This window comes from Hippopotamus amphibius, chromosome 6 (assembly GCF_030028045.1).
Source record: "Hippopotamus amphibius kiboko isolate mHipAmp2 chromosome 6, mHipAmp2.hap2, whole genome shotgun sequence".
NCBI lineage: Eukaryota > Metazoa > Chordata > Mammalia > Artiodactyla > Hippopotamidae > Hippopotamus > Hippopotamus amphibius.
This window is the reverse complement of record NC_080191.1, coordinates 168239845-168263597: the sequence shown is the minus strand read 5'-3', so window position 1 is coordinate 168263597 and position 23753 is coordinate 168239845. Positions and strand designations below refer to the sequence as shown.

Here is a 23753-nt window from a genome sequence, read left to right as displayed (position 1 = left end):
GTTAATATACGATATTTGTTTTTCTGACTCACTTCATTCTGTATGACAGTCTCTGGGTCCATCCATGTCTCTAAAAATGTCCCAGTTTCATTGCTTTTTACAGCTGAGTAATATTCCATTGTATATTTGTACCCCATCTCCTTTATCCATTCATCTGTTGATGGACATTTAGGTTGCTTCCATGTCCTGGCTATTGTAAATAGTGCTGCAATGAATATTGGAGTGCATGTGTCTTTTTGAATTATGGAGTTCCACCTGAATTTGACTCGAAGTTGTACTTTGATTATCCCACAGTGCCTCTTCCCAGGCCTCTGTCACGGTGGCTCCTGGTATTTGATGGGCAAGGGGCCTTTCAGTTAGTGCACCGTGCATGACTGACTCACTGGTCACCAGGGGAGCTGTTATGGGCTCTGGAGTTGCTTCCGTTGATTTGAGCGGAAAAGCAGACCTCCCACGATACCTGGCAGAGGCCGGCTTTCCCTGTGGTCTAGGACTGCATGCCTTAGAGGATGATTTTAGTCAGTTCAACATTTAATGGGCTTTGACTGCATTTGGCTACATCAAAGGTTGAATAGATGTCAGGTCCTTTTCTATAACACCTGCCAATGTGAATTTGGGGGACTTTTTGCCACCTAGGGTAGAATAATTTAAGAACCACTTCTGTACCACTCCACTCAAAAATTCCAGAGGTTAATGTTTATTCTTTTGCAATTCAAGCATTGACATTTCCTAGTGTTTTTAAATACCTATATTCCTCCTTTTTTTCTTAAATGGTGCCATTTTCCCTTCCAAACCACTTTATATTTGCATTAAAAAATTTTAATAGTGACATTAAGTACATTTGGTAAAATTTCAAACCTCACAGAAAGGTATATAAGGAAGTGACATTTTTCCTGGTTTCTTCCCCCAAAGGGGGAATACTAAAGTTTCTTTTTTGTATCATTCTAGAAAAGATATATATGCTCATATGTTTTTAAAAATCCTACACAAGTAGAACCCCATGTTACATGCCACGCTGGCCTTGTTTTATGTCATTCAGTGTATTTTAGAAAGTTACATCAGTACTCGGAGCTCAAGTCCATTCTTTTCAAAGTCTGCAAGGCATCCTATTGCATGACTAGTTTCCTATTGGTGGTCATTTAGGTTTTCTTTCTTTTTTTTTTCTATTACAATCCTGCAGGTAAGTTTTTGTGTACATGTCTTAATGAGCATTTCCATAGGGTATACTTTTAGCAGTGGAACTGCTGGACAAATAATATGTATACTTAAAATTTGGTTGATACCACTAAATTTTCCTCCCCAAAGTTTGCTACCATTTATATCCCCACCAACTTAGTGTGAGAATGTCTACTTCTTCACACTTCATAAAACACTGAATATTTTCAGGCTTTATATTTCAGTGTGATGTTGGTACAGGGATTATCAAATAGCCCAGAAGCAGACCCACACATTCATCAGGTGTTGATTTATGATGGTGCTGACATTGTAGCTCTGAGGGAAGACAGCTGGTTCGCCTAGTGGGGAAAAAAAATTGTACTTAACTTACATCACACACAAGAATCAATTCTAGATGGATTAAAGACCTAAATGCAAAGGACAAAATTCTAACATGTAATAAGCTGTTATAGGAAAATATTTTTTTAGCTTGAGAGGAGGAATTATTTTAATAGACAAAAAATGAATCATTAAAGATTAATAACTGCCTATATTAATACTTCTGTCCATCAAAAGACATAAAGCAGGTGAAGAGGCAAAGCAGAAACTAGATGAAGATATCTGTAACACCCACAACTGACAATTAGTATCCAGAATACATAATGTCCACAGTTCAGCTTTTCAGACATAATCATACATATTTTGCATGTAGAAAAATGCTCGAAAGAGCCCAAATTTCTCAGAAAATGAAGCGTAATTGGCCCTTAAAAATATGAAAAGATGCTCAAGTTCATCATTCAATAGGGAAATGAAAAATTAAAACCACTCTGAGACAATTATTTCATATGAATGGCAAAAATTAAAAAAATCAATTCCAAGCCTTGGGCAGAGATGAAGTACAGAAACTCTGGTACAGGAACTGTCATACAGGGTAGGTGGAAGCATATATTGGCACAACTACTTGGCAAAGCAGTTTGACATTCCTATGTTCAGTTGAACACGTGAACACCCTTCAACCCAGCAAGGATGGCCATTTGAGAATCTTTTTAGCTTTATTACGCCTAAAAAGAAAAAAAAAAAAAAAGTGGAGCACTTGAGAATGTCCTAAAAGGCAGAGAGGGGAACTGGAGCAGAACTGGAGTGCAGTGGCAGAAAGAGGAAGGCCCAGAGGACGTGTAGCCAAACCAGGGGTGTGGCTGCTGCAGGGACCTGGCTGTGTCACTACTGGGCACACATCACAGAGGCATATTGTGCCTTTATGGAGAAACTGCTCTCCCTCCTGCTCTTATCATTCAGCTTTGGCAGTAGGACTTGGGTTATATACGGTCTCTTCTTCAAAGTTTGAAGATATTTGTCATTTACTTGTCATTAAAAACCAGAATATGCCCTCTGAGGTAGGGTCCTTTCCGTGACTTTTATTCCGGGGAAGTCTTTATCCTCAGGATGCAAGCACACTTCCCTCTTCCTTTGGAAAGTGCTAAAGCACACACAAAGCTCTTAAGCCTTCCGATTGCTTTCGGGTGCAGCACCATTTCAGGTAAGGCCAAATATTTTAAAAATTAGCATGGGCGACTGGAGGGCCCAATTAGTCTGTACAAATAAGAAATAAAACTTAGTACAAGAAGCAATTCATTTAAAATTACATGTGGGAAACATTGTTTTGGCAGCTTAGTATTACTGTGTGTATTTCACAGCTAATTCAGTTCCATGAGTACTAATTTTTACTTAAGCATCTTAGAAGTGATAGCTCCTTATTTATGGCTCAATCAGAAATACTAGGCTCAAATTCTAGTCCTGTGACCCTGGTTAAGTTACCTAATCTTTCTGTGCCTTCGTCGCATCATCCTTTAATTGGGGATAATATCAGTACCTAGCTCATAGGGTTATCGTAAGCATTGAATTAATTTCAGTAAAGTGCTGAGAACAATGCGTGGCATAAAGTGATAGGTACTATTACGGGCTTTCCTCAGTGTGGCTAACAGGGTGTTCACTGTTTTGCGGTGGTCCTGTGGTAGTAAAGTTGGCACTGCAGATACAGCATGATTCTGATAAAAAGAATCAGGTGGTGGTTGCTGCTGTTTTCACAGACTTTGCTGTTCCCTTCAGGGCCGTAGGGCATAGCCACCCCTGGCTAAGTTATAAAGTCAAGAGCAGGGCCAAGCACGACTCTGTGATGCCTGTGAGCTTGATTGTGAGAAGGATTATTTTAAATAGTTCTATGTAAAGATTTAAAGGTGTTGACTTTTCCGCAGGCTTTCATTTCAACGATTTGAACTAAGAGTGGAGAATCAGTAAAACAAAAGAATGAGGCCTCCTAGTGCAGAACGAATGTCTTTTCACCACCCAGGAAAAGCAAGCGCCCCTAAGAGGGAGCCTTAACCGGTATCTGAGTCACACTCAAAGTCAGCGATAACCCTGGCGAAAGGATCACGCAGGGTGACAAGACTGAAATTCGAGCGTTTGCCCTTTGTGCGTTGCGCAGAGATCTGCCACGGCCGCCTTTTCAGACATGCTGAGGAGCGCTGCGCTGCGCGCCCAGCCCGTCCCCTGCCCACCCACCTGCCGGTGCATCTCCCGCCACGCGGCGCGGTCCTCGCGGGGCAGCGTGGCGCACATCGCCGCGCTCGGCCCCCACCAACCGCACGCACGCCTTGCTCTTCCAAGTGGGCCGCGCGCGGCGCCTTGCAGGACCGCAGCTTCGGTGGCAGGACCGTCCTGCGGCGCCTGATGCTGTCCGACAGCCACGTTTCGGCCACTGCTCCCGGCACTCTCCACGACCTGATGAAACTCAAAGCCCTGAGGGTATCGCTTAACTAGATAACCCGCCTTCCAGGCGCGCCATTGGATAAGCTGGTGCTCCTGGAACAGCTGTTTTTGGACGGCAATGCACTAAGGAGCCTTGACCAGAACATGTTTCAGAAACTGGTTAACCTGCAGGAGCTCTGTCTGAACCAAACCCAACTCGCTTTCCTTCCTGCTAGCCTCTTCACACACCTGGGGAACCTGATATTGTTGGACTTACCGGGAGATAATTTGGCCCACCTGCCCGGGGGATTATTTGGGGGTCCAGGTTAAGCTTGAGAAGGAAGCTTCCGCTCCACTCGAGCCACTTCGTCTCTCTGGATTCGGGGCTGCCGGAGAGCCTGCGCGCCCTGATGCAGCTGCAGCTCCACCGAAATCGCATCCGTTCCGTAGCTCCCGGCGCCTTCGACGCCTGAGTTCTCAGCCTCTTTCCAGAAACCGCCTTGAGTTTCTGCCCGCTGCCCTCTTTCTTCAGACGCACAATTTGACCTCCCTGACCCTGCTCGAGAACCCGCTGGGGGAAGCCCCCGAGGGGCTCTTCGGGGAGGCGGGCGGCCTGCGGGAGGTGGCTGCGCGGCACCCGGCTGCGCCCCCCGCTGCCCGCGCGGCCTCGGGGGTCTCGGCGAGCGGCGGGCCCCCCTGCGCCCCCCTGCGCCCTCCCTCCCCGTCGCGCGCGCGCGCTGCCCCGCGGCCTCCGCGGCCCGCAGGCGGCCCAGCCCGACCCCAGGCAGCCGCGGACGCTTCCCGGCGCCGCGTGTGCCCCTCGGCCCCGGCTGCCCGGGGTCCTGCCGCCGCCCCGCCCGCGCTCGTCCCGAGGCCCCGCGGCCGCCCCGCGCGGGCGCCCGGCCGGCGGCCGAGGGCAGACGCCAGGACCGCCGCCGGTCCCGGGTCTGTCTTTTGTGCTTTTCGCGGCTCGGGCCTTACCAGCCGGGAGCACCGTGCGCGATGGTTAAGCTCGGCAGGCTCTTTTGGAACCTCATCAGCGCGCGCGCTGCGCTTGGAGGCACGGGGAAGACCTTGCAAGTAATGGAAACGTGGCCAGGGTACTGTCAGGCGTGGCTCCGGGGAAAGTCGAGGCCGGCGGCCGCTGCCCCCCTCTCCCTCTCCCTCGTCCTCCTCTCCCTCCCCTTCCTCCCTCCCTCCCTGCCTCTCTCCCTCCTCCCCCTTCCATCCCATCCCCCAGCCCAGCCCAGCCATTTACAGCCGCACACTGCGTCTGCCCGCTGGGTCTTGGTCTCCTCCTCCACGGGGTGCTCCTGGGGGCGCGGGCTGCGAAGGCCCCTCGCTTGCCCGACGTGCCGGGTGGAGAGGGGGTCTCTTCCCCGTGTGCTGAGGGAGGGTGCAAGGGAGGCGGCCAGCTCCAGGCCAGGGCCTGCCTCCCGCACCTGGTAGGTGTGCGGTGAGCGTCTGTGAAATGAATGAATAAAACGACTGCGGGGGCCGGGGCCCAGGGATGGTGGCCTTTCCTAGGGGAGAGGATGGATGGCTCTCTTTATCTACTTAGATTTGCAGCGCAGAATTCTCCCGGTTCTCTTTCTGTCCTGTTGCTCCTCACTGTATGGGTGTGACCTCTGGGGTTTGGGGGAGAGCGCTGAACTCCATCCACGCAAACGCGTATTTTCAGAGCAGGCCCGCTGTGTCACCGGCCGAGGGGGAGCGGACACCCGGCCTCCCCTCCAGGAGCTCGGTACCCAGCGCAGAGCCCTTCCAGCGGGGTCGCGGCTGAGCGCGGAGGAGCGGAAGAGGCGCGGCACCAGGGCGGGTGGGGCCCGGGTTGGGGGAGCGGCGGGGCCGAGGCGGGGGGCGCCGGTGGTTGCTCCCGGCCTCCCCAGGTGCGCGCCGGCGGAGCACGGCTGCCTGCTCACGTGGGCTGTGAGTTTCTACCTGCTTCCTGCAGGGGTGAGGTCTGTCCTTCTGACGCTGGGGTGCTTTTCATTTGCTGGAACTAGACACGCTACCTCATTTCACAAGCGTTCACAGAGCGCCTGACAGTGACAGGTGTTCATGAATGTAATGATAAGTTTGGGTTCCAGTTTATTATGCTCGGATCAAGTTCTCATTTATTCCAATTGAAGGCAGTAAAACCCTCGTTGCTTTAATTGGGTGTCTGCTTGTGAGACGCAGTGGTTACAACATGGGCTGGAGAGTCGGAAACCCGCGCCGGTTCAGATCCCGGCTCCACCCAGTAACTGCATAGGCCTGTGGCAACACACCTGAATTCTTGAAGCCTTGGTTTCCTCATCTCTGGTATAGGCAGTGCGTACTTAGAGCTGTTGTGAGAACTAAGGGCAGTAAAGCATCTGATGACTTAGCCCAGTACCCTGCATACAGTAAATGCTCAATAAATGGTAGCTCTTACTGTTAAAGGGCAAGCAATGATTACTGCTGTCATGATTTCAAAAGAAGAGCTTTGAGCTGGTTTTTCTTCTCTGTGTATACAAAAGTGAGAGCAAACACCCTCAAATTGGAGATTACATTCAGGTTAGTCTTCGCTTGTGGGTGGTCTCAGCCCTGTGCGGTGAGGCTGCGCTCAGGGTCCAGGGAAACAGACCTGCCAACAGCAACCATTGGATGTGGAGCACGAGGAGCTGGGTTCCTGCCGTTTGTAGGTGCACTTCTCTTTCAAGGCCAAGTTCACCTGTCTCCTCCTCCTCCTGAAGTCTTCCCTGAGTACCCTGGCAGACTGAAGTGTTCCCTTCTGTGTGTGCCCCTCTCAGGCTCTCCGGCACTAGGCACCCTCCCACGCCTTCTGGTCCTGCTCACCCCACTTGAGGGTGTGTGTGCGTGTTTATGTGCCTTCTTGTCTTATTTATTTCCACTGCTCCAAAATTTGAAACTACCTACACCGTAAAATTCAGACTTTTTTTTTTTGATGGACTGTGGACTGTAGTCCTAACCACTATGCTTTCAGGCAGGCTGCCTGGCTTTCTAAGCCTTTGTTTCCTCACCTGTAGAGTGAGGATGATAATGGTCCTTACCATCCTTGCAAGATTGAAATAATCCAGACCAATGCAGGTGAAGCTCGATAGAAGTAGGCTACTCTTATTATGATTCGCTGTTTCAGACCACAGCGTGTTCTAACATGTCTCAATGCCTCTGCATATGTTCTTTCATTCAGCAAACGTTTGCTGAGTACCTCCTCAGTACCAGGCATTCTTCTAAGTGGAGGGATAAAGCAGCAGATAAAACAGTACACACCTCCCTGGGGTTTACATTTTGGTGTCCTCTCCAACTAAAACATCTCCCCCAAACTCCTGGCCATTACCTTCAAGCATTCAGAAAGGTATGGAGAACATCTTTGGACACCTCAACCAGCTGTATCAAACCTTTATACTTTGCTATATTTGCTTCAGATATTTTTTCAACTGAATAAAATACACCAGATAAAGACTCTTGTCTATACTTCTTCCCTGTTCTCATTCCTTTCCTCCGAGGTAACCACATTAATAAATTTGGTGTTTTACATCCCTAGGCTTGTTTTTATACTTTTACTACGTGTGTCTGCAACTCTAAACAAGCAGAAGTAATGCTTTGCCCGTTTTCAAAATTTTATATAAATGATACTCTGCATATAGTATTCTTTAACTTTTTTTTCTGGGCTAACACATCTTTGAAATTTATCCACATGAAGCATTTGGCTGTAGTTCATTCATTTTAATAGCTACATAATATTCTATTGAATGAATATACCACAATGTCTCTGTTCTCTTGTTGATGGACATTTATTCCCTGGGTTTTTTCTTTTCTGCTTATGCCCCATTACTCTATATCCTCACCAACTCTTGATAATGTCAGAATTTAAAATTTTTGTCAATCTAATAGGTAGGAAATTGTATCTCATTGTTTTATATTTCCCTGATAACTAGTGAAGTTGAACTTATTTTTAAATGTTTATTGAATGTTCAGATTTCTTCTTAGAATTATCTTTGCATATACATCAACCAATTTATAATGAGGCATTTTGTCTTTCTGTTATTGATTTGTAGGAACTCTTTACATATCCTGGACACTAATCCTCTGTAAAATATGCTTTGCAAGTATCTGTTTTTTTAGTCTGTGACTTCTTATTTTACTTTATCTGTACTGTCTTTTGTGGAGCAGAAGCTTTACTTTTAATCTGGTTAAGCAATGAAATTTTATTGTTTGTGCTTTCGAAAAAATCTTGTTTTAAGAAAATCTTCCTACTTTCAAGTCATACAATTACTCTCCTTTATTTTCTTCTAAAAGTTGTAAAGTTTGTTTTTCACATTTAGGTCTTTAAGCCACATGGATTTTATTTTACTATACAGTGAGATGTAGGAAACCAACTGCATTTTTTTGCAAATGTACATCCTATTTTCCTAGACTATGTGATAACATAGTCCATTCTTTCCCCGCTGGTTTGCAAAGCTACCTCTGTCATTTATCAAGTTTGCTTATATGCATGGGTTGGTTTCTGGGTCCTGTAGCCTAAACCATTGTCCTACTTATCTAGTCTTATACTCACTGTCTTCATTATTGTAGCTTAAATAATTCTCGGTAGAGTCACCACTCCACCTGTTCTTCAGAAAAGTTTTATCTATTCTGGGACCTTTGCAATTCTACACATATTTTAAGGTCAGCATGTCAAGCTCCACTGAGAAACCCTGCTGGGATTCTGATAGGCAGCTGGCATCCCCCAGATTGAGTGTTCAAGAGAGATATCAAGACAGAAGTGAGTGTCCTTTATAGCTTAGCTTTGCTAGTCACATTTCATCATTTCCTCAGTATCCTACTGGTATATGCAAGTCAGCCTGTTCAGTGTGGGAGTGCACCAACTGGAGTGAGAACACCAGGAAGCAGGTATCACCAGGGCCATTTTGGAGCCTGGCTACCACAGATGTTTTGTGTAAATCAGTTTATTCGTAACTGCTGATTTAATTTCAACAGTTATAAATCTGATTTTCTATTTTTCCATTTTTGTTGCATTTTATATATTTTTTAAATTAATTTATTAATTTATTGGCTGCATTGGGTCTTCGTTGCTGTGCGCGGGCTTTCTCTAGTTGCAGAGAGCGGGAGCTATTCTTTGTTGCCGTGTGCGGGCTTCTCATTGTGGTGGCTTCTCTTGCTGTGGAGCAAGGGCTCTAGGTGTGTGGGCTTCAGTAATTGTGGCACAAGGGCTCAGTAGTTGTGGCACACGGGATTCCTTGCTCCGTGGCATGTGGGATCTTCCTGGACCAGAGCTTGAACGCGTGTCCCCTGCACTGGCAGGCGGATTCTTAACCACCGCACCAGCAGGGAAGCCCCCATGCCCTTTTTATTCATCCTTAATATTGTTTATACACGTCTTTTTTTTTTTTTTTTCTTGATCAGTCTCACGTTTTGGTTTTTTTCCCTGCTTTTACTAAGAACGAGCCTCGGGCTTTGCTGCCCTCTCTAGTGTATCATTGTTTTTTGTTTTATTTGTTGTCAGCGTTAGCATTTCCTTCCTCCATTTTCTTTGAGTCCATTTCGTTGTCTTTTTCTTCATGACCTCTCGGGTCGGATACTCACCTCATTAATTTTCACACTCTCTTCTTTTTTGGGATTAAATTTCCCTTAAGGACTGCTTCAGCAGGAGTTCCCATTTTTAAGCTGTGGTATTATTTCTAATGTTAATCTCTATTATTGCTCAGTTCTGTGTTTTCTCATTTTCATCATGATTTTTTTTAACTGAATTGTTTAGAAGTATGCTTTTAATTCCTTTTTCTTTTTTTACACCTCTCTCTTATTGATTTCTGGCTCAGCTGTGGTCAGTATGATCCCAATTCTGTGATCATTTCTCCTGCTGTTCTTTTCTCTCCTACCTCCCATCTTCTGTCAAGGTTTATGACTTTTATGTTCTCTTACCATAATTAACATTTTGGTAGTTGTTGAAAATGAATAAAAAGGAGTAGAAGTCATTGTTTCTTTGGAAATATTGTTTACATAGTGTCAAGTAGTACATTGTAATTATATTTCCTTTCTAGCACTTCCTTCATTTTTCTAGGATTTGTGGAAACTACTCTGGACCTCTACCCAGCTGTCTCCTGGAGCTCCTCTTCACGGCTTCCCTTGGTTGCTTCCACTGTCTCCTAAATCCCATGTACCCCTCTTTCCAGCGTGCTCTCCCATCTTACAACTTCCTGGGAGAAAGGATACAGAGGGTATCCTCTTTTCCAAGTCCTTACCTGAAAATGTCTTTATTCTCCTCTCATACTAGTGGCTAGTTTAGCTGGGAATAGAATTCTAAGTTCAAATTATCTTTTGCATCAAGATTACTGGTGAAAATTCATTGTCATTATTTATAGCTGACTCATTTTTTCTTCTTGGGAGCCTTTAGGATCTTCTCTATGTCTTTCGTGTTCTGCTTTCAATACGATGTGCTATGTATTCCTCTTTACTTTGTTCACATGGCTGGAAATGCCCAGGATCCTCTAGAGACCTGTGTCCTTAAATTTTATGAAATTATCATACACTACTTCCTTGATAATTTTTTTGACTCTCTTTTAATTTTTTCTTTTTAATCTTCTCTTGTATCTTATCTTTTAAATCTCTTCTACTTTTTTGAGAATTCTCAACTCTGTCTTCCAATACTTTAATTAAAATTTTAATATCTACAGTTGTAGTTTTAATTTCTGTAGTGCCTGTTCTTTAATAGACTTATAGACTCGCTCTTATTTTATGGACGCAGTCTCTTGGATTTCTCTTAGAATACTAGAGTTTAAAATTTTGTAGTTTTTAAAGTCCTCCTTTCCTTTCTGAGTTATCTCTATTTTCTCTGCGATTTGTTGTTGTTTGTTGTTTGCTTCCCTTAAATCCTTGGTTGTTGGCTCATATTTTAAAATTGAGGCAATAAAAATCACCAACTCTAAGAGCTTTGTGCACACGGGCAAGTTTCATGTTAGGGTTCTGGTGTAGCAGGCTGAATATCATACTGGGAACCTCTACAAGCCAGAATGTTTGTGGAGGGTTGTTTTCTCTAGTACACTATAATTTTAAAAAATAACTTGTTTGTTTGTTTTCCTTGGGATGGAAGCAAAGACAGCTATTTCATATAGTAGCTTTCAAATAACTCCCTGGTGTTTACTCCCACATCTCACACACACCTATCCTGAATTGTACCTCATATAATCAATTCCAAACCTTTCTGAGGCTCTGTTAAGAAAATGGGATCTCTCTGCTCAGCTGCCTTCAACTGTTCTGTTCCATAAATGTGCTCAAATTTCTAGTTCATTGATAATCCTCTTCCATTCCCTGTGATGTAGTGGGTTTATCATTTCAATTCCTTTGCTACCATCTAAGTGGGGTCCTTGGAGGGAGAGGAGATAACTGGGGACGACCACTTTTCATGTTTAACTGCAAGTCTTTCCGTTTCTATTCTCCAGTTTCCAGTCTCTCTGCCTCCACCCCCACCCCGCCCAGCATGTTGTAATTGGCTTCTCTTTCTGGAACAACTGCAGGTTGGGCTCTGAATCTCTGCTGACATTGGGACTGACTAAGTCTGTTTTGGGAGAAGTCACTCTGGGCTTCCCAGCTTTTAAAAATCACCATTACTACCGGCGCATGCCGAAGGCAGGGAGATTCCAGGACTCACTGCCCAGTAGCTGCACACACCCTCATTAGGCATCTGGAATGTTATGAGATGATTTCATCAACATCATAAAGAGACAAGCATTAATTGAATTCAATGGTTGGTTCCAGAGTACCGGGAGCCTGAGATGCCCATGGGGAAAAAAACAATGAATTGCCTCTGTCCAGTGACACTCTTCCTCCATCCCTTTCCACCTCTCTGTTGATGCTTCCAGGTGCTTCCTGACTTTTATTGCTCCAGCACAGATACTGATATTTTCAAGTCCAATATTTGGGAGGGTTCTGTGTTCCAGATGCTGCTGCATTCAACCAAGCTTTATTAAACATCTAATACATGCCTGGTAACATGAAATCAATTTTCCTAACCCTCACAACTGCCCTGGGAGGTAGGTATTATTATTCCACTTTACTGATACTTGGTCCTAGGGTTAGAGTGGCCGTCACGTGGGGCCATGAGCTGTGTCTGTGAGCTGCTCAGGCTGTGGCCGAGCAACCCCGAGACGGAAGGAGTTCCCGCATTTGATGGAGACAGCTGTGAGGCTGGAACATGCCCTTTAAGGTCCCTTCTCCCTCACACGAACTGTGATTACTCCACCCTGCTCTGGGTTGAACTGGGTGGATATGGGTGTAACCTGCTGCCCAGACTCTGGCCACTGGAGACACTGGCCGTGGCCTTGCTGAGCTGATCTGCACAGAGAGGAAGAGCAATTTGCAGGCATTGTGTCGGTGTGGGTGCCTCATGCCCTGGGGTCAGTCCACATCCTCAAACAGAAAACCGGCTGTCCCAACAGCAGAGTTTTTTGCAGCTTGCTCTTTCCAGGGAGGAGACCTCTCACTGGCCAGCAGGGCCTCCCAGGGGTTTATATTCCCAGATTGCTTTGGAAAAGCTCAATTCTAGGTTCCCACACAGTCCTTAGAGGGCTGGTCCCCGGCCAAAGCGCGTGTGTCTACTTTTCTTCCCTCTTCTCGTGCCCCTTCCTCTGGATACCCTGCCCCCCGCTTCTCGGGATCAGATCCTTACTCTGCTACTGACCAGCTGTGTGACTGTGGGTGAGTTCTTGCCCCTGCCTGGGCCTTATCTGTGCTTCCTACCAAGTGGGCCTCGTTCTGTCTCTTGAGACCCCATGGAACACATCCCTTCCTCTTCCCCACACCAAACCTTGAACTGGTTAAACGCAGTGATCTGCCCCCCAGATCCTCTCCTTCCGGGATGAACACCCTGGCTCAGTAGTTGTGGCTCACGGGCTCTAAAGCGCAGGCTCAATAGTTGTGGCACAGGGGCTTCGTTGCTCCGCGGCATGTGGGATCTTCCTGGGGCAGGGATGGAACCCGTGTCTCCTGCATTGGCAGGCGGATTCTTAACCACTGAGCCACCTAGGAAGCCCTGCTTTTTTTTCAATTAAAAAAAAATATTTTTCTGTTTGGGCACGCCACGAGGCATGCGGGATCTTGGTTCCCCGACCAGGGATCCAACCTGCACCCCCGGCAGTGGGCGTGCAGCGTCCTAACCACTGGACCACCAGGGAAGTCCCCCTTCTTGCTTTCAACTTAGGTTATTTTGTTACATTTTATTTGAGCCACCTCGAATGCTTTCTGGAACCGGGAGGGATGAGAGCAAATACACAAAAGATGAATGGGTCACTGGATAAAAACACAGTTCTCTGAGATGACCCAGAGCCACCAGTCCTGAGGGCCATGATGCCGTCCTAGACACGAGGAAATGCCTCCCAGGAGGGATGGGGTGGGTGACCAGAGCAGGGGAGAGCCCGGGGTCATCCTTGCTCGGCCCCCTCCTCGTCACCTGGGTCTCCATCCATCCTGTTAGCCACTTCCCGCCTTCCTTCTAGGTGCCCAGTGGTCATAAGCACCATCACTGCCTTCCTGTCTTCAGAATCCTCTGCTGTCGGAAGCAAGGCTTAGTTAGTTCCCTTCATTTGCCAGCAGGGAAATGGCCGATGCCAGAGAAGACAGCCCCCCATCAGAAAGTGATGGCTCTGACCATGGAACCCAGGCTCCGTGGTCATTTAGCCTTATTTTCCACTCACAGCAACAACCAGCAGCATCCCTTATGAGGAGCAGCGGCTCTTCCAGCTGTCTCATTTCTTACGCACAGGCTGAGCGGAAGGCAGTCTTCAGGAATCCCATGTTGCTCTTCCGAAGCACAGAAACGAGTAGTCAAAGGTGTGGAGTAACAGAGGGAATCATGGATTCTAATCCCAACTTTGATTGAGACGTCTCTGGGTTTAAGTTTCCTTTTCTAGAAAAGTATAGATTTAAACCAGATGAGATCTCGCCTCCTTTTCGGTCCTCCCCCTCCCCCAACCCCTCCCCCAAAGCACATGGTTTGGGTGGGTAGTGGTGTGAGAACCCTGACCACTTTTAGGTGACAAAGATGGTTCTGGATAGTAACACACATATAAGCAACTGTTTAAGCAAAACAAGAAACCCTCGAGGAGGGTTGGGGGGGGAATGAATTGGGAGATTGGGATACCAAATTGTGCACTCTAAATATATGCAGTTTATTGTAAAACATAAAAAATTAAAAATTAAAAAAAAAAAGAAAAGAAACCCCAATTCCTCCTGATACAGATTTTATTTGGAAAAATTTACTAGACTTATCTTTTCTGGACAAGTCCTTCAAAATGGGAAATGGGGGCCAAAGCCCTCAGAGGAACCTTGCTACGAGGATGTCTTACTTTCTGAACCGCAGGTGGCGTGACCTTCCAAGGTCTGGGATTGAATAAATGGCCTAAAAACACAGGTTGGAGTTTTTGAAAGCAGATGAGGAGGCAGAATTCCAGAGGCCTCAGCTCAGGAAGCCATCGGGCTGCAATCCGAAATGCTCTTCTCAGGTCTCACTGTGGAACTGAGCGGCTGAAGGCTCCAGGTGCAACGAAACCTCTGAGGGCATTGGTCACAACTTATCCAGACCGAGCCCAGCCGACTCCCTTCCTGCAAGAGCCGCTGCCCCCAGTCCCAGCCAGGAGGAGCCTGGGTCACCTATGCGCCTGTGAGGTGAGAGAAGCCGGAAACAGGGTCTCGTTTTCCATTTTTATGTAATAAATAATAATAACAACAATAATAATAAAGCTGGAAGCTGTCGCTTCTGGGCACTGATGTGTCAGTGGGCAGTGCAGTCAGGAGGTCTGATATTAGTCAGGCAAATGCAAATGTAAACTGTGAACAAAACTTGCCCATCTCCCTCCTCCCCATCCCTCCTCCCTCCTTCCTTCCCTCCTTCCTCTCTTCTCCTCTATCAGATGATATGAGGCAAAAAGCTATGATTTTTTTCATAGAATAACAGACTGTCATAAATAGTTAGCTCATGTAATGTCCCTACTGTATGGATGGGAAAACCGGTACCCAAACGGGGATGTGACTCGCTGTGGTCCATGTTCTGGGCTCCTAGCCGTCCATGCCTTTCTTTTCTTCTTCTTTTTTTAATCTTTATTGGAGTATAATTGCTTCACAATATTGTATCAGTTTCTGCTGTACAACAAAGTGAAAGAGCCACATGTATACGTATATCCCCCCATATCCCCTCCCTCTTGAGCCTCCCTCCTAACCTCCCTATCCCACCCCTTTAGGTCTTCACAAAGCATTTAGCCGGTCTCCCTGTGCTCTGCAGTAGCTTCCCACCACCTATTTTACATTTGGTAGTTGTATATATGTCGATGCTACTCTCTCACTACGTCCCAGCTTCCCCTCCCCCCGGTGTCCTCAAGTCCGTTCTCTACGTCTGCAGCTCTATTCCTACTCTGCCACTAGGTGCATCAGTACCATTTTTCTAGAGTTTGTATATATGTGCTAGTATACAGCGTTTGTTTTTCTCTTTCTGGTCCATGCCTTTCTTAAACCTGTTTGGCTGGCTGGCTGCATTTTCTTGCCCCTTTTTCGGTCGTAGGCTGCGAGGAACTTGTAGAGCGGCTGATGAGCAGAGCAGGTTCCTCGAAGTGGGGAGCAGGGGAAGAATGGGGCTCCTTGGATCGAGCCACGTGCCCCTGTGTTTTTGTGCAGCCTTCAATCATGTAGGGCATTCAAAACAGACCTGTTCGTTCATGTAGTGACTAAGGGAAACACAGCAGCTCTTACAGCGCTCATCTCTGACCTTTAATTAGGTGTGGTGACGCCCTGGAAGCTGCTCCAGCCACGAGGACCACGAAGTTGTGAGTTTAATCATTTCAAAGGCCGCTCTGTTTCATTGTGGCATAAAATTCAGAAGTCTCATATTAAAATTGTGCAATTGAATGTAACTCGAGTAAATTGTTTTAGGCAAAAGAGAACTTTCCCCTTCTTCCTCCTGCAACTAGCCCTGTCCCCTTCGCACCCCTATCTGTTAACTGTCTATTTTTTAAAATAAATTTATTTATTTATTTATTTATTTATTTATTTATTTTTAGCTGCGTTGGGTCTTTGTTGCTGTGAGCGGGCTTTCTCTAGTTGCGAAGAGCAGGGGCTACTCATTGCGGTGGCTCCTCTTGTTGTGGAGCACAAGGCTCTAGGCTTGTGGGCTTCAGTAGTTGCAGTACGCAGTCTCAGTAGTTGTGGCTCGCAGGTTTAGTTGCTCCGAGGCATGTGGGATCTTCCTGGACCAAGGTTTGAACCCGTGTCCCCTGCACTGGCAGGCAGATTCTTTTTTTCTTTAAGCTCTTTATTGGAATATAATTGGTTTGCACTGTTGTGCCAGTTTTTGCTGTACAGCAAAGTGAATCAGCTGTGTTTGTACATATATCCCCATATCCCCTCCCTCCCGAGACTCCCTCCCACCCTCCCTATCTCAGCCCTCTAAGTCATCACGCATCATTGAGTTGATCTCCCTGTGTTCTACAGCAACTTCCCACTAGCTAGCTGTTTTACAGTTGGTAGTGTGTATATGTCAGTGCTACTCTCTCACTTCGTCCCAGCTTCCCCTTCACACCCCCCCTGCCCCCGCTTCTCCGCCCGCCTCCTCCGTGTCCTCAAGTCCGTTCTCTACATCTGGCAGGCGGATTCTTAACCACTGTGCCACCAGGGAAGTCCTGTCTATTTTCAAACTCCCTGAATCCCTTTGAGGGAAATGGAATGTTTGGGCTCTTTGAAAAGCAGTGTTTAAAAAGACATTTGGCAAGCTTACCATAGTCAGTCTGTAGGTTCAGAGACAGCTACTGGTTAGGCTCAGACTCTCCTACCTGCGTGACTTGAGGCTGCTGGGATAAGAAAGCAGACTCTGAGGCCTTTTGGTCCACGTGGGCTGGTTTCTTGATAAAGTAAATGAAACCGTAACAACCACCACCCTTCCTGGTTTGCAGTCAGCTGTGGAAAAGGGTCCAAATCTCTCAGCCTGGCATACAAGGGCTTTATAATACAGTTACCTATAAAAGCTCAGCCCTCAAACAAGCACCCTTTCTTGCCTTTGGGCCTCTGCTCACCCTGTGGCCCTTGTCTGGAATGCCCACCCACCCCCTGCAAACCCTTTCAGAATCCCATTCATCCTCCGAAGCCCTACATCCACCCTGCTGTACTTTCCTTGATCTACCCCGGCTGGAGAACCTTCCCCTCCTCTGTCCTTTCCGGGCACAACACTTGCATGAGGTCAGGACCTGTTTTAGTTTGGGATGCTCTATGTTAGTTGTTTATGTGTCTCAGGTCCCTGAGACTGAGCTCTGAGGATGAGGGCTGCAGGTCATTCCAGGTGGTCTCTTCAGACATTTGACCCTAGCAGGGTGCCTACCTGGAGCCCAGCTGATGGCCACAAAGGTTTGCTGGGACGTTTGTTCACCTGGACTGTGAGCCTAGCCCATCCCTGTGATCCTACCTGCAGGACTCACTTAGGAAAAGAGCATTTCACTCAGGGGCTGGTCCTGGGCAGTGGAGGCCCCTCCTGAGAAACGCTGAGCCCTCGCTCACAGGGGTTGGCATGGAGGATGGAGTATTTAAAATATGGGGAATTTAAGGAGTGTTTTCTTCATTATAAAAACCATCAAATCAATTACGGAAAATGTGGAAAACATACAAACGACAAAATTATAGGGGAGGGAAAGATGGCTGATATTCCCATCACCCAGAGGCAGGCCAGTCTTCCTCCACGGCTCAGATGTGTCTGCTGGGCGAGGGGAGCTAAGTTCAGACCAGAGCAGACGGGTGGGTTCTGCGACCTGTCCGTGTCTGGGTGAGCCAGGAACTAGCTCACTTAGACTGGGCTTCTGTAATTTTTCTTTTTTTTTTAGATCCCAGATCTTTTTTTAAAATTAATTAATTAATTAATTTTATTGGCTGTGTTGGGTCGTTTTTGCTGTGCATGGGCTTTCTTTTTAGTTGCAGTGTGTGGGGGCTACTCTTCATTGTGGTGCGCGGGCTCCTCATTGCCATGGCTTCTCTTGTTGCGGAGCATGGGCTCTAGGCGTGTGGGCTTCAGTAGTTGCAGCACATGGGCTCAATAGTTGTGGCTCACGGGCTTCGTTGCTCCTCGGCATGTGGGATCTTCCTGGAGCAAGGATCAAACCCACATCCCCTGCATTGGCAGGCAGATTCTCAACCACTGCACCACCTAGGAAGTCCTGTGTTTATTTTTCATAATGTTTTCAGCAAGTCGAACTTTTAATTTCGTAGGAAAACATTTCACCGGTTAAAGTGTGATCTTCAACTCTGTCCAGCATAATTTGATATGAGGATTGCTTTTTGTGTGCGGTAAAATACACACAACATAAAATTTACCATTTTAACCATTCTTAAGGGTGCAAGTCAGTGGCATTAAGCCTATTCATACGCAACCATCATCACCATCTGTTCCTATAACTTTTTAATTATCCCAAACTGAACCTCTGTACCCATCAGGCACTGGCTCCTCATTCCTCCCTGGCTAAGCCCCCCGCAACCAGCATTCTATTTTCTGTCTTTATGACCATGAGTACCTCAGGTACTTCACATAATCTGTACATACAGGATCTGTCCTTTTGGACCTTTGGGTTGCTTCTCTCTTTCGGCTATTGTGAAAAATGCTGCTGTTAACAGGGGTGTGCGCTTAACTATTTGATCCCTGCTTTCAAGTCGTTTGGAGACACACACACACACCTAGAAGTGAAATGGTTGGGTCATATGGTGATGCTATGTTTAATTTTTTAAATTTTTGTTTTATATTGGAGTATAACTGATCTACCACGTTGTGTAGCTTTCGGGTGTACAGCAAAGTGGCTCAGTTATTCATATACACACATGTATTCTTTTTCAGATTCTTCCCCGTATGAGTTACTACAGAGAACTGAGTAGAGCTCCTGGGCTGGGTGTAATTTTTGAGGAGCCACCACAGTGTTCTCCACGACAGCTGCACCATTTTTACGTTTCCACTAGCAACGCACCAGGGTTCCGATTTCTCCACATCCTCTCCAACATTTACTAGGTTCTATTTTGGGGACAGCGGCCATCCTAATGGGTGTGAAGTAATGTTTTATTATGGTTTTGGTCTGCAATTCTCTGATGACTAGTGATGTTGAGCATCTCTTCATGTGCTTGTTGGCCTTTTGTGTATCTTCCTGGAGAAATGTCTACTCAAGTCCTTTGCCTGGGTTTTAATTGGGTTGTTTGTTTGAAGACTGCTTTTTCACGTGTGAAATCCTCTCTCCTCCACCCACTGCTCCCAGGCTTGACAATCTCTGACCAAACAGCCTCCTGGGGACACTCATGACTCTAAACACAGCATCATCACCATCAGGAACAGAACGCCCGGATGAAGAACCATCTCATGACTCCTGCCTTTGGAGAAACATCACTAATAACTGGGTATGGATGGGGATGAGTCTGGGAGCTGTCACTGGAGATTTTAAAAAGATGACTTTCAGAACCCTCCTACACTGTTGGTGGGACTGGAAATTGGTACAGCCACTAGGGAGAACAGCATGGAGTTTTCTTAAAAAACTAAAAATAGAGTTACCATATGATCCAGCAATCTCACTCCTGGGCATATATTTGGACAAAACTCTAATTTTAAAAGATACATGCACCTCTGTGTTCATTGCAGCACTGTTTACAATAGCCAAGACACGGAAGCAACCTAAATGTCCATCAAAAAAGGAATGGATAAAGAAGATGTGGTAAATACATACAATAGAATATTAGCCATAAAAAAGAACGAAATAATGGCCATTTGCAGCAAACATGGGTGGACCTAGAGATTATCATACTAAGTGAAGTAAGTCAGACAGAGAAAGACAAATGTCCTATGATATCACTTATATGTGGAATCTAAAAAGTGATACAAACAATCTTATTTACTAAACCGAAACAGACTCACAGACTTAGAAAACAAACTTGCAGTTACCAAAGGGGAAAGGGTGGGGAGGGATAAATTAGGAGTTTGGGGTTAACAGATACACACTACTATCTACAAAATAGATAAACAGCAAGGAGCTACTGTACAGCACAGGGAACTATATTCAATATCTTGTAAAAAACTCTGGTGGAAAAGAAAAAAAGAAGGTGACTTTCTGCTTGTGTGTCCTACTAATACTTTTCTGCATATTTTAAGTGTTGCATTCTTCCCTCATGAGGCTGGTCTGCAATACTTTAAATGGACAAAATCCTGCCACTTTGGGACAAGTGGGAAGGGTATAAAGTCATTTTCTCTAAGACTGCCCTTTTCCTGAGAAGTAAAAAGCAGCCATCCTATAGGAAGGGAAAGGTGGGGAGGAGAGCAAGGCCCTCCCACCTACTGAGCATCTACTGCAGTCAGGACTGAGCCGGGCATCCCACACGTGACTCTTCCGCTCATCCTTTCATCAGGCAGGTTGCCACCTGAGTTCACGCACGGAGACAAGGAGGCTTGGAGAGGTGGCTCACTTACCAAGGACACAGCCAAAGACAGACAGACGTGGCAAGCTCCCCAGAAGCCTGAGCCCTTTCTGTGCCAGCAAGCACTTCTGCTCCTGGTGCTGGGACCACACCTTACGTTGGTGTCCGGAACCTGTTTCAAGAAGAAAAAAATCATTTGCTCCATCTCTCTCTTCACAGTCCCTCCCTCTGCGCTGGACATTTCCACCGGCATGTTTCACCCTCGGTCACCCCAAAAGCCCCGTGTCCCCTCCAGGGTCAGCCTTCCCTCCCATCCTGCGCTCCGGGCCCCCGCCTCCTGCACGAGCTCCTTCTACAGCCTCCACACACGGCCGCGCCTACGGTTCCTCCCTCAGCCGCCACGGTCTCTCAAACGCTGCTGCACCCCCCCCCAGTTCCCTCCTGCTGCTCCTAGCACCTTCCTCATGGTCTTTCCGGTTCCCTGAGTTGGCTCCTCTGCCTTCGCCCGCCTCAGGAATATCGGGGAGCCCCAGGCTGCCTTTCTGAACTTTTTTTTTCTTACCTCACGCTGCACTCAGACTTCTGAGAATCTGACAAAAGTCATGAGCTGACTCCCTAGAAAAGCGCCCATGTGCAACGCGTGCTCTGACATGCGGTCTCAGGGAGTCACAGGCTGCCTCTCCCTCTCATCGTTTAGGTGCAGCACCTGCGTTAGTGGGGGAGGTTCTTGGACCCCAGATTAACACCTTTTCTGGGCGAAGTCCTCATCTATGGCTACTTAGACCTCCACCCTACCCAGACTCTTTCCCAGGCTCAGACCCTGATTTCGGACTCCACCGGACAGTCTACATTGTGGTCCCATGGGGCTCAAATGCAGCCTGTGCAAGTGCGTCTGCCACCTTGCCCCCCACGCCTTCTGCTGTGTTTTCTCCCCCTTTAACTGTGTGCACCGTGCTGAAAACCTGGTTGCTTTCCTTCATGGTTTTTTTCTCTTTCATCCCCTGTGGCATGGACTGCCAAGAGCCCCCCAAAGACTGTTCACACCTACTTTCATAGTTATGAGTTTTACTTTTGTACATGGCGCTCAGCTCAAGACGACATTTCCCTTGCAGGTAGGGGCAGCGATACAACCAAGTTCTGACCGGTAGAATGTGAACAGAAGTGATATGTATAGCGCCTAGGTCATGCCTTGAAAGAGAAGGACTGACCCCTTCGCTTCCTCTTTTCCTTTGGCTGGAATATGAATGTGAAGGCAGGAGCTGGAGCAGCCATTTTGGACATGAGAGGGCAACCATGGATTGAGCAATTAGATAGATGAGACCTCAGTCCCTGATACACCACCATTCCAGCTCTAGGCGGAAAATAAACATTCATCTAATTTAACCTCTTGCTTTTGGGGGCTCACTTTGTTGTGACCTCACCCATAGAGTAACAGCCACCCTGTGTTACCCCACTTACCACCATAACCAATGCATCACCATGGTTTACCAGTTTTACTCCTTACATAACTTTTGATTCAGTCTCTTCTCTCAGTCCTCACGGTCTTGTCTTTGCCCAGGCTCTCATCATCTCCCATCTGAGCTACTGCTATAATTTTTTCTATCAGGTCTCCATCCCCCCCCCACCTCCAAGCAATCCATCCTCTGTCCTGCTGCCAGAACTACCCATCCTCTACACCAGTGTGTCTCAACCTCAGCGCTCTTGACATCTCAGCCCAGGTTATTCTTTATCGTGGGGGCGCTGTCCTGTGCATGGGAAGATATTTAGCAGCATCTCTGGCCTGTACTCAGTTAATGCCACTTGCATTCTCCAAGTTGTGACCACCAAAAATGTCTTCATTCATTGCCAAATGTCCCCTGAGAGGGTGGCAAAATCACTCCTGGTTGGAAACCACTGCCCTACCGCAACCTGAGCACATCTCTCCTTGGCTAACCCCTTCTGTGACCTTCCTTGGCCTGCAGAGTGAGTCAGTTGGTGGACCCTTCGTACAGTGCATCCTGCATCCCCCGGACGGTGTATCTGCAGAGCCCCTGCGCACACCCTGCCCTCTGGTTACTTGGAACGACTTGCCACGTGCTGGATGTGCCCCGGACCTTGGTGCCTTTGAGCTTTTGCAATTGCTATTTGTTCTTCCCCGAGTGCCCAAATGTCCACTCATTCTACCAGGCTTAGACCAAGGGCCACCTCCTTGGGAAGCCTTCCTCCCACGGCTCAGGCAGGCTGGGCGGCTCCCTTGTGTGGCTGCATCTCACACATGCCTCACGCTTGCATCTGGCTGTTCACGTGTTTGTGTCCTCTTCAGACAAATTCACTTCTGCACACGGGCCCCTGGCCAGGCCTGCCCTTTACTGAACGCTCAGTTTGCTGAGCCGGGCGCCAAGCTGAGAAACCAGGATTGTGGGGGGAAGGGACTGTATGATGTGTCCAAAGGTTCAGGAGAGGAAGGGGCTTTGGAATGGGGTGAGCCTGCTCATGGATCCCAAACGTCTGAGGGGCTGGCCCACGGGTGAGGGCAGGGACGATGGGGTCTGAAGCGGGGAAAAGAACCATTGGTAGAGGGTCCAGGGGGCCAGGTTTTAAAGTAATAAAAAGAAACATTAAACAAATAGAATTTTGTTTTTTTGTCTTAAAACAGTTGTCCTAATGATCAATTAGATGAAATTCAGGAATGTGTGTTTATTTATTTATTTATTAAAATTTTTTTAAAAATTGAAGTATAGTTGATTTACAATATCGTGTAAGTTTCAGGTATACAACACAGTGATTCAGTTATATATATATATATTCTTTTTCAGATTCTTTTCCCTTGTAGGTTATTATAAAATATTGAGAATAGTTCCTTGTGCTATATAGGAGGGCCTTGTTGGTTATCTATTTTACACATAGTAGTGTCTATATATTAATCCCAGCCTCCTAATTTATTCCTCCCCCAAACCGCTTCCCCTTTGGTAGCCATAAGTTTGTTTTCTGTGTTCCTGAGTCTCTGTTTTGGAAATAAGTTCATTTGTGTCTTTTTTAAAAAATGAAACATAAAACAACAGACAGGTATAAAAAATCCTCATTCATCACTGCTCTCTACCCCTACTACTGTAGCAGTTTTGTGTGTATCCTTCTAGATCTTTTTCTGTGCATTTATGTAATAGATATAGACAAAGATATACGTGTGTGTACGTATAACACACACACACACACACACACAGATATATAGCTGGCTGAAATTTTCTCTCACCTGCACTATTCTCTCCTGTTCCTCCTTATCTGGGTCGGGAAAGGTTTTTCACAAAACGGAGTAAATGGACAGAGACTTAGGTGGCAGCCACATCCCTGTCCTGTTATGAGAGGCTGTCCATGTGAGCAAAAGGGATGCCTGTTTGTCTTTGAGATTCACTGCTCTGAGGAACAACCTAAAATTCCTCCTTCAGAGAACAGCTGGGGCCGTGGGGATGAGCTGGGAACCACAG

The 23753-nt window shown here is 46.7% G+C and overlaps 1 protein-coding gene and 1 long non-coding RNA gene across 2 annotated transcripts; one reads left to right on the top strand and one right to left on the bottom strand.

The window, feature by feature from the left end:
• The first annotated feature begins 3664 nt into the window (after positions 1 to 3664).
• Positions 3665 to 4910, top strand: GP5 (glycoprotein V platelet). The gene is given in 7 exon segments (XM_057737817.1): positions 3665 to 3783; positions 3785 to 3827; positions 3829 to 4215; positions 4217 to 4240; positions 4242 to 4365; positions 4368 to 4521; positions 4523 to 4910. Coding segments are annotated over 7 exon segments (1239 nt in total).
• A 10798-nt stretch (positions 4911 to 15708) lies between these two features.
• On the bottom strand, positions 15709 to 20902 carry LOC130855053 (uncharacterized). The gene is made up of 4 exons (XR_009054216.1): positions 20855 to 20902; positions 20345 to 20464; positions 16643 to 16715; positions 15709 to 15722 (listed from the first exon to the last, which is right to left on the bottom strand). It is a non-coding gene; the product is annotated as an uncharacterized LOC130855053 (long non-coding RNA).
• Positions 20903 to 23753: the final 2851 nt, after the last annotated feature.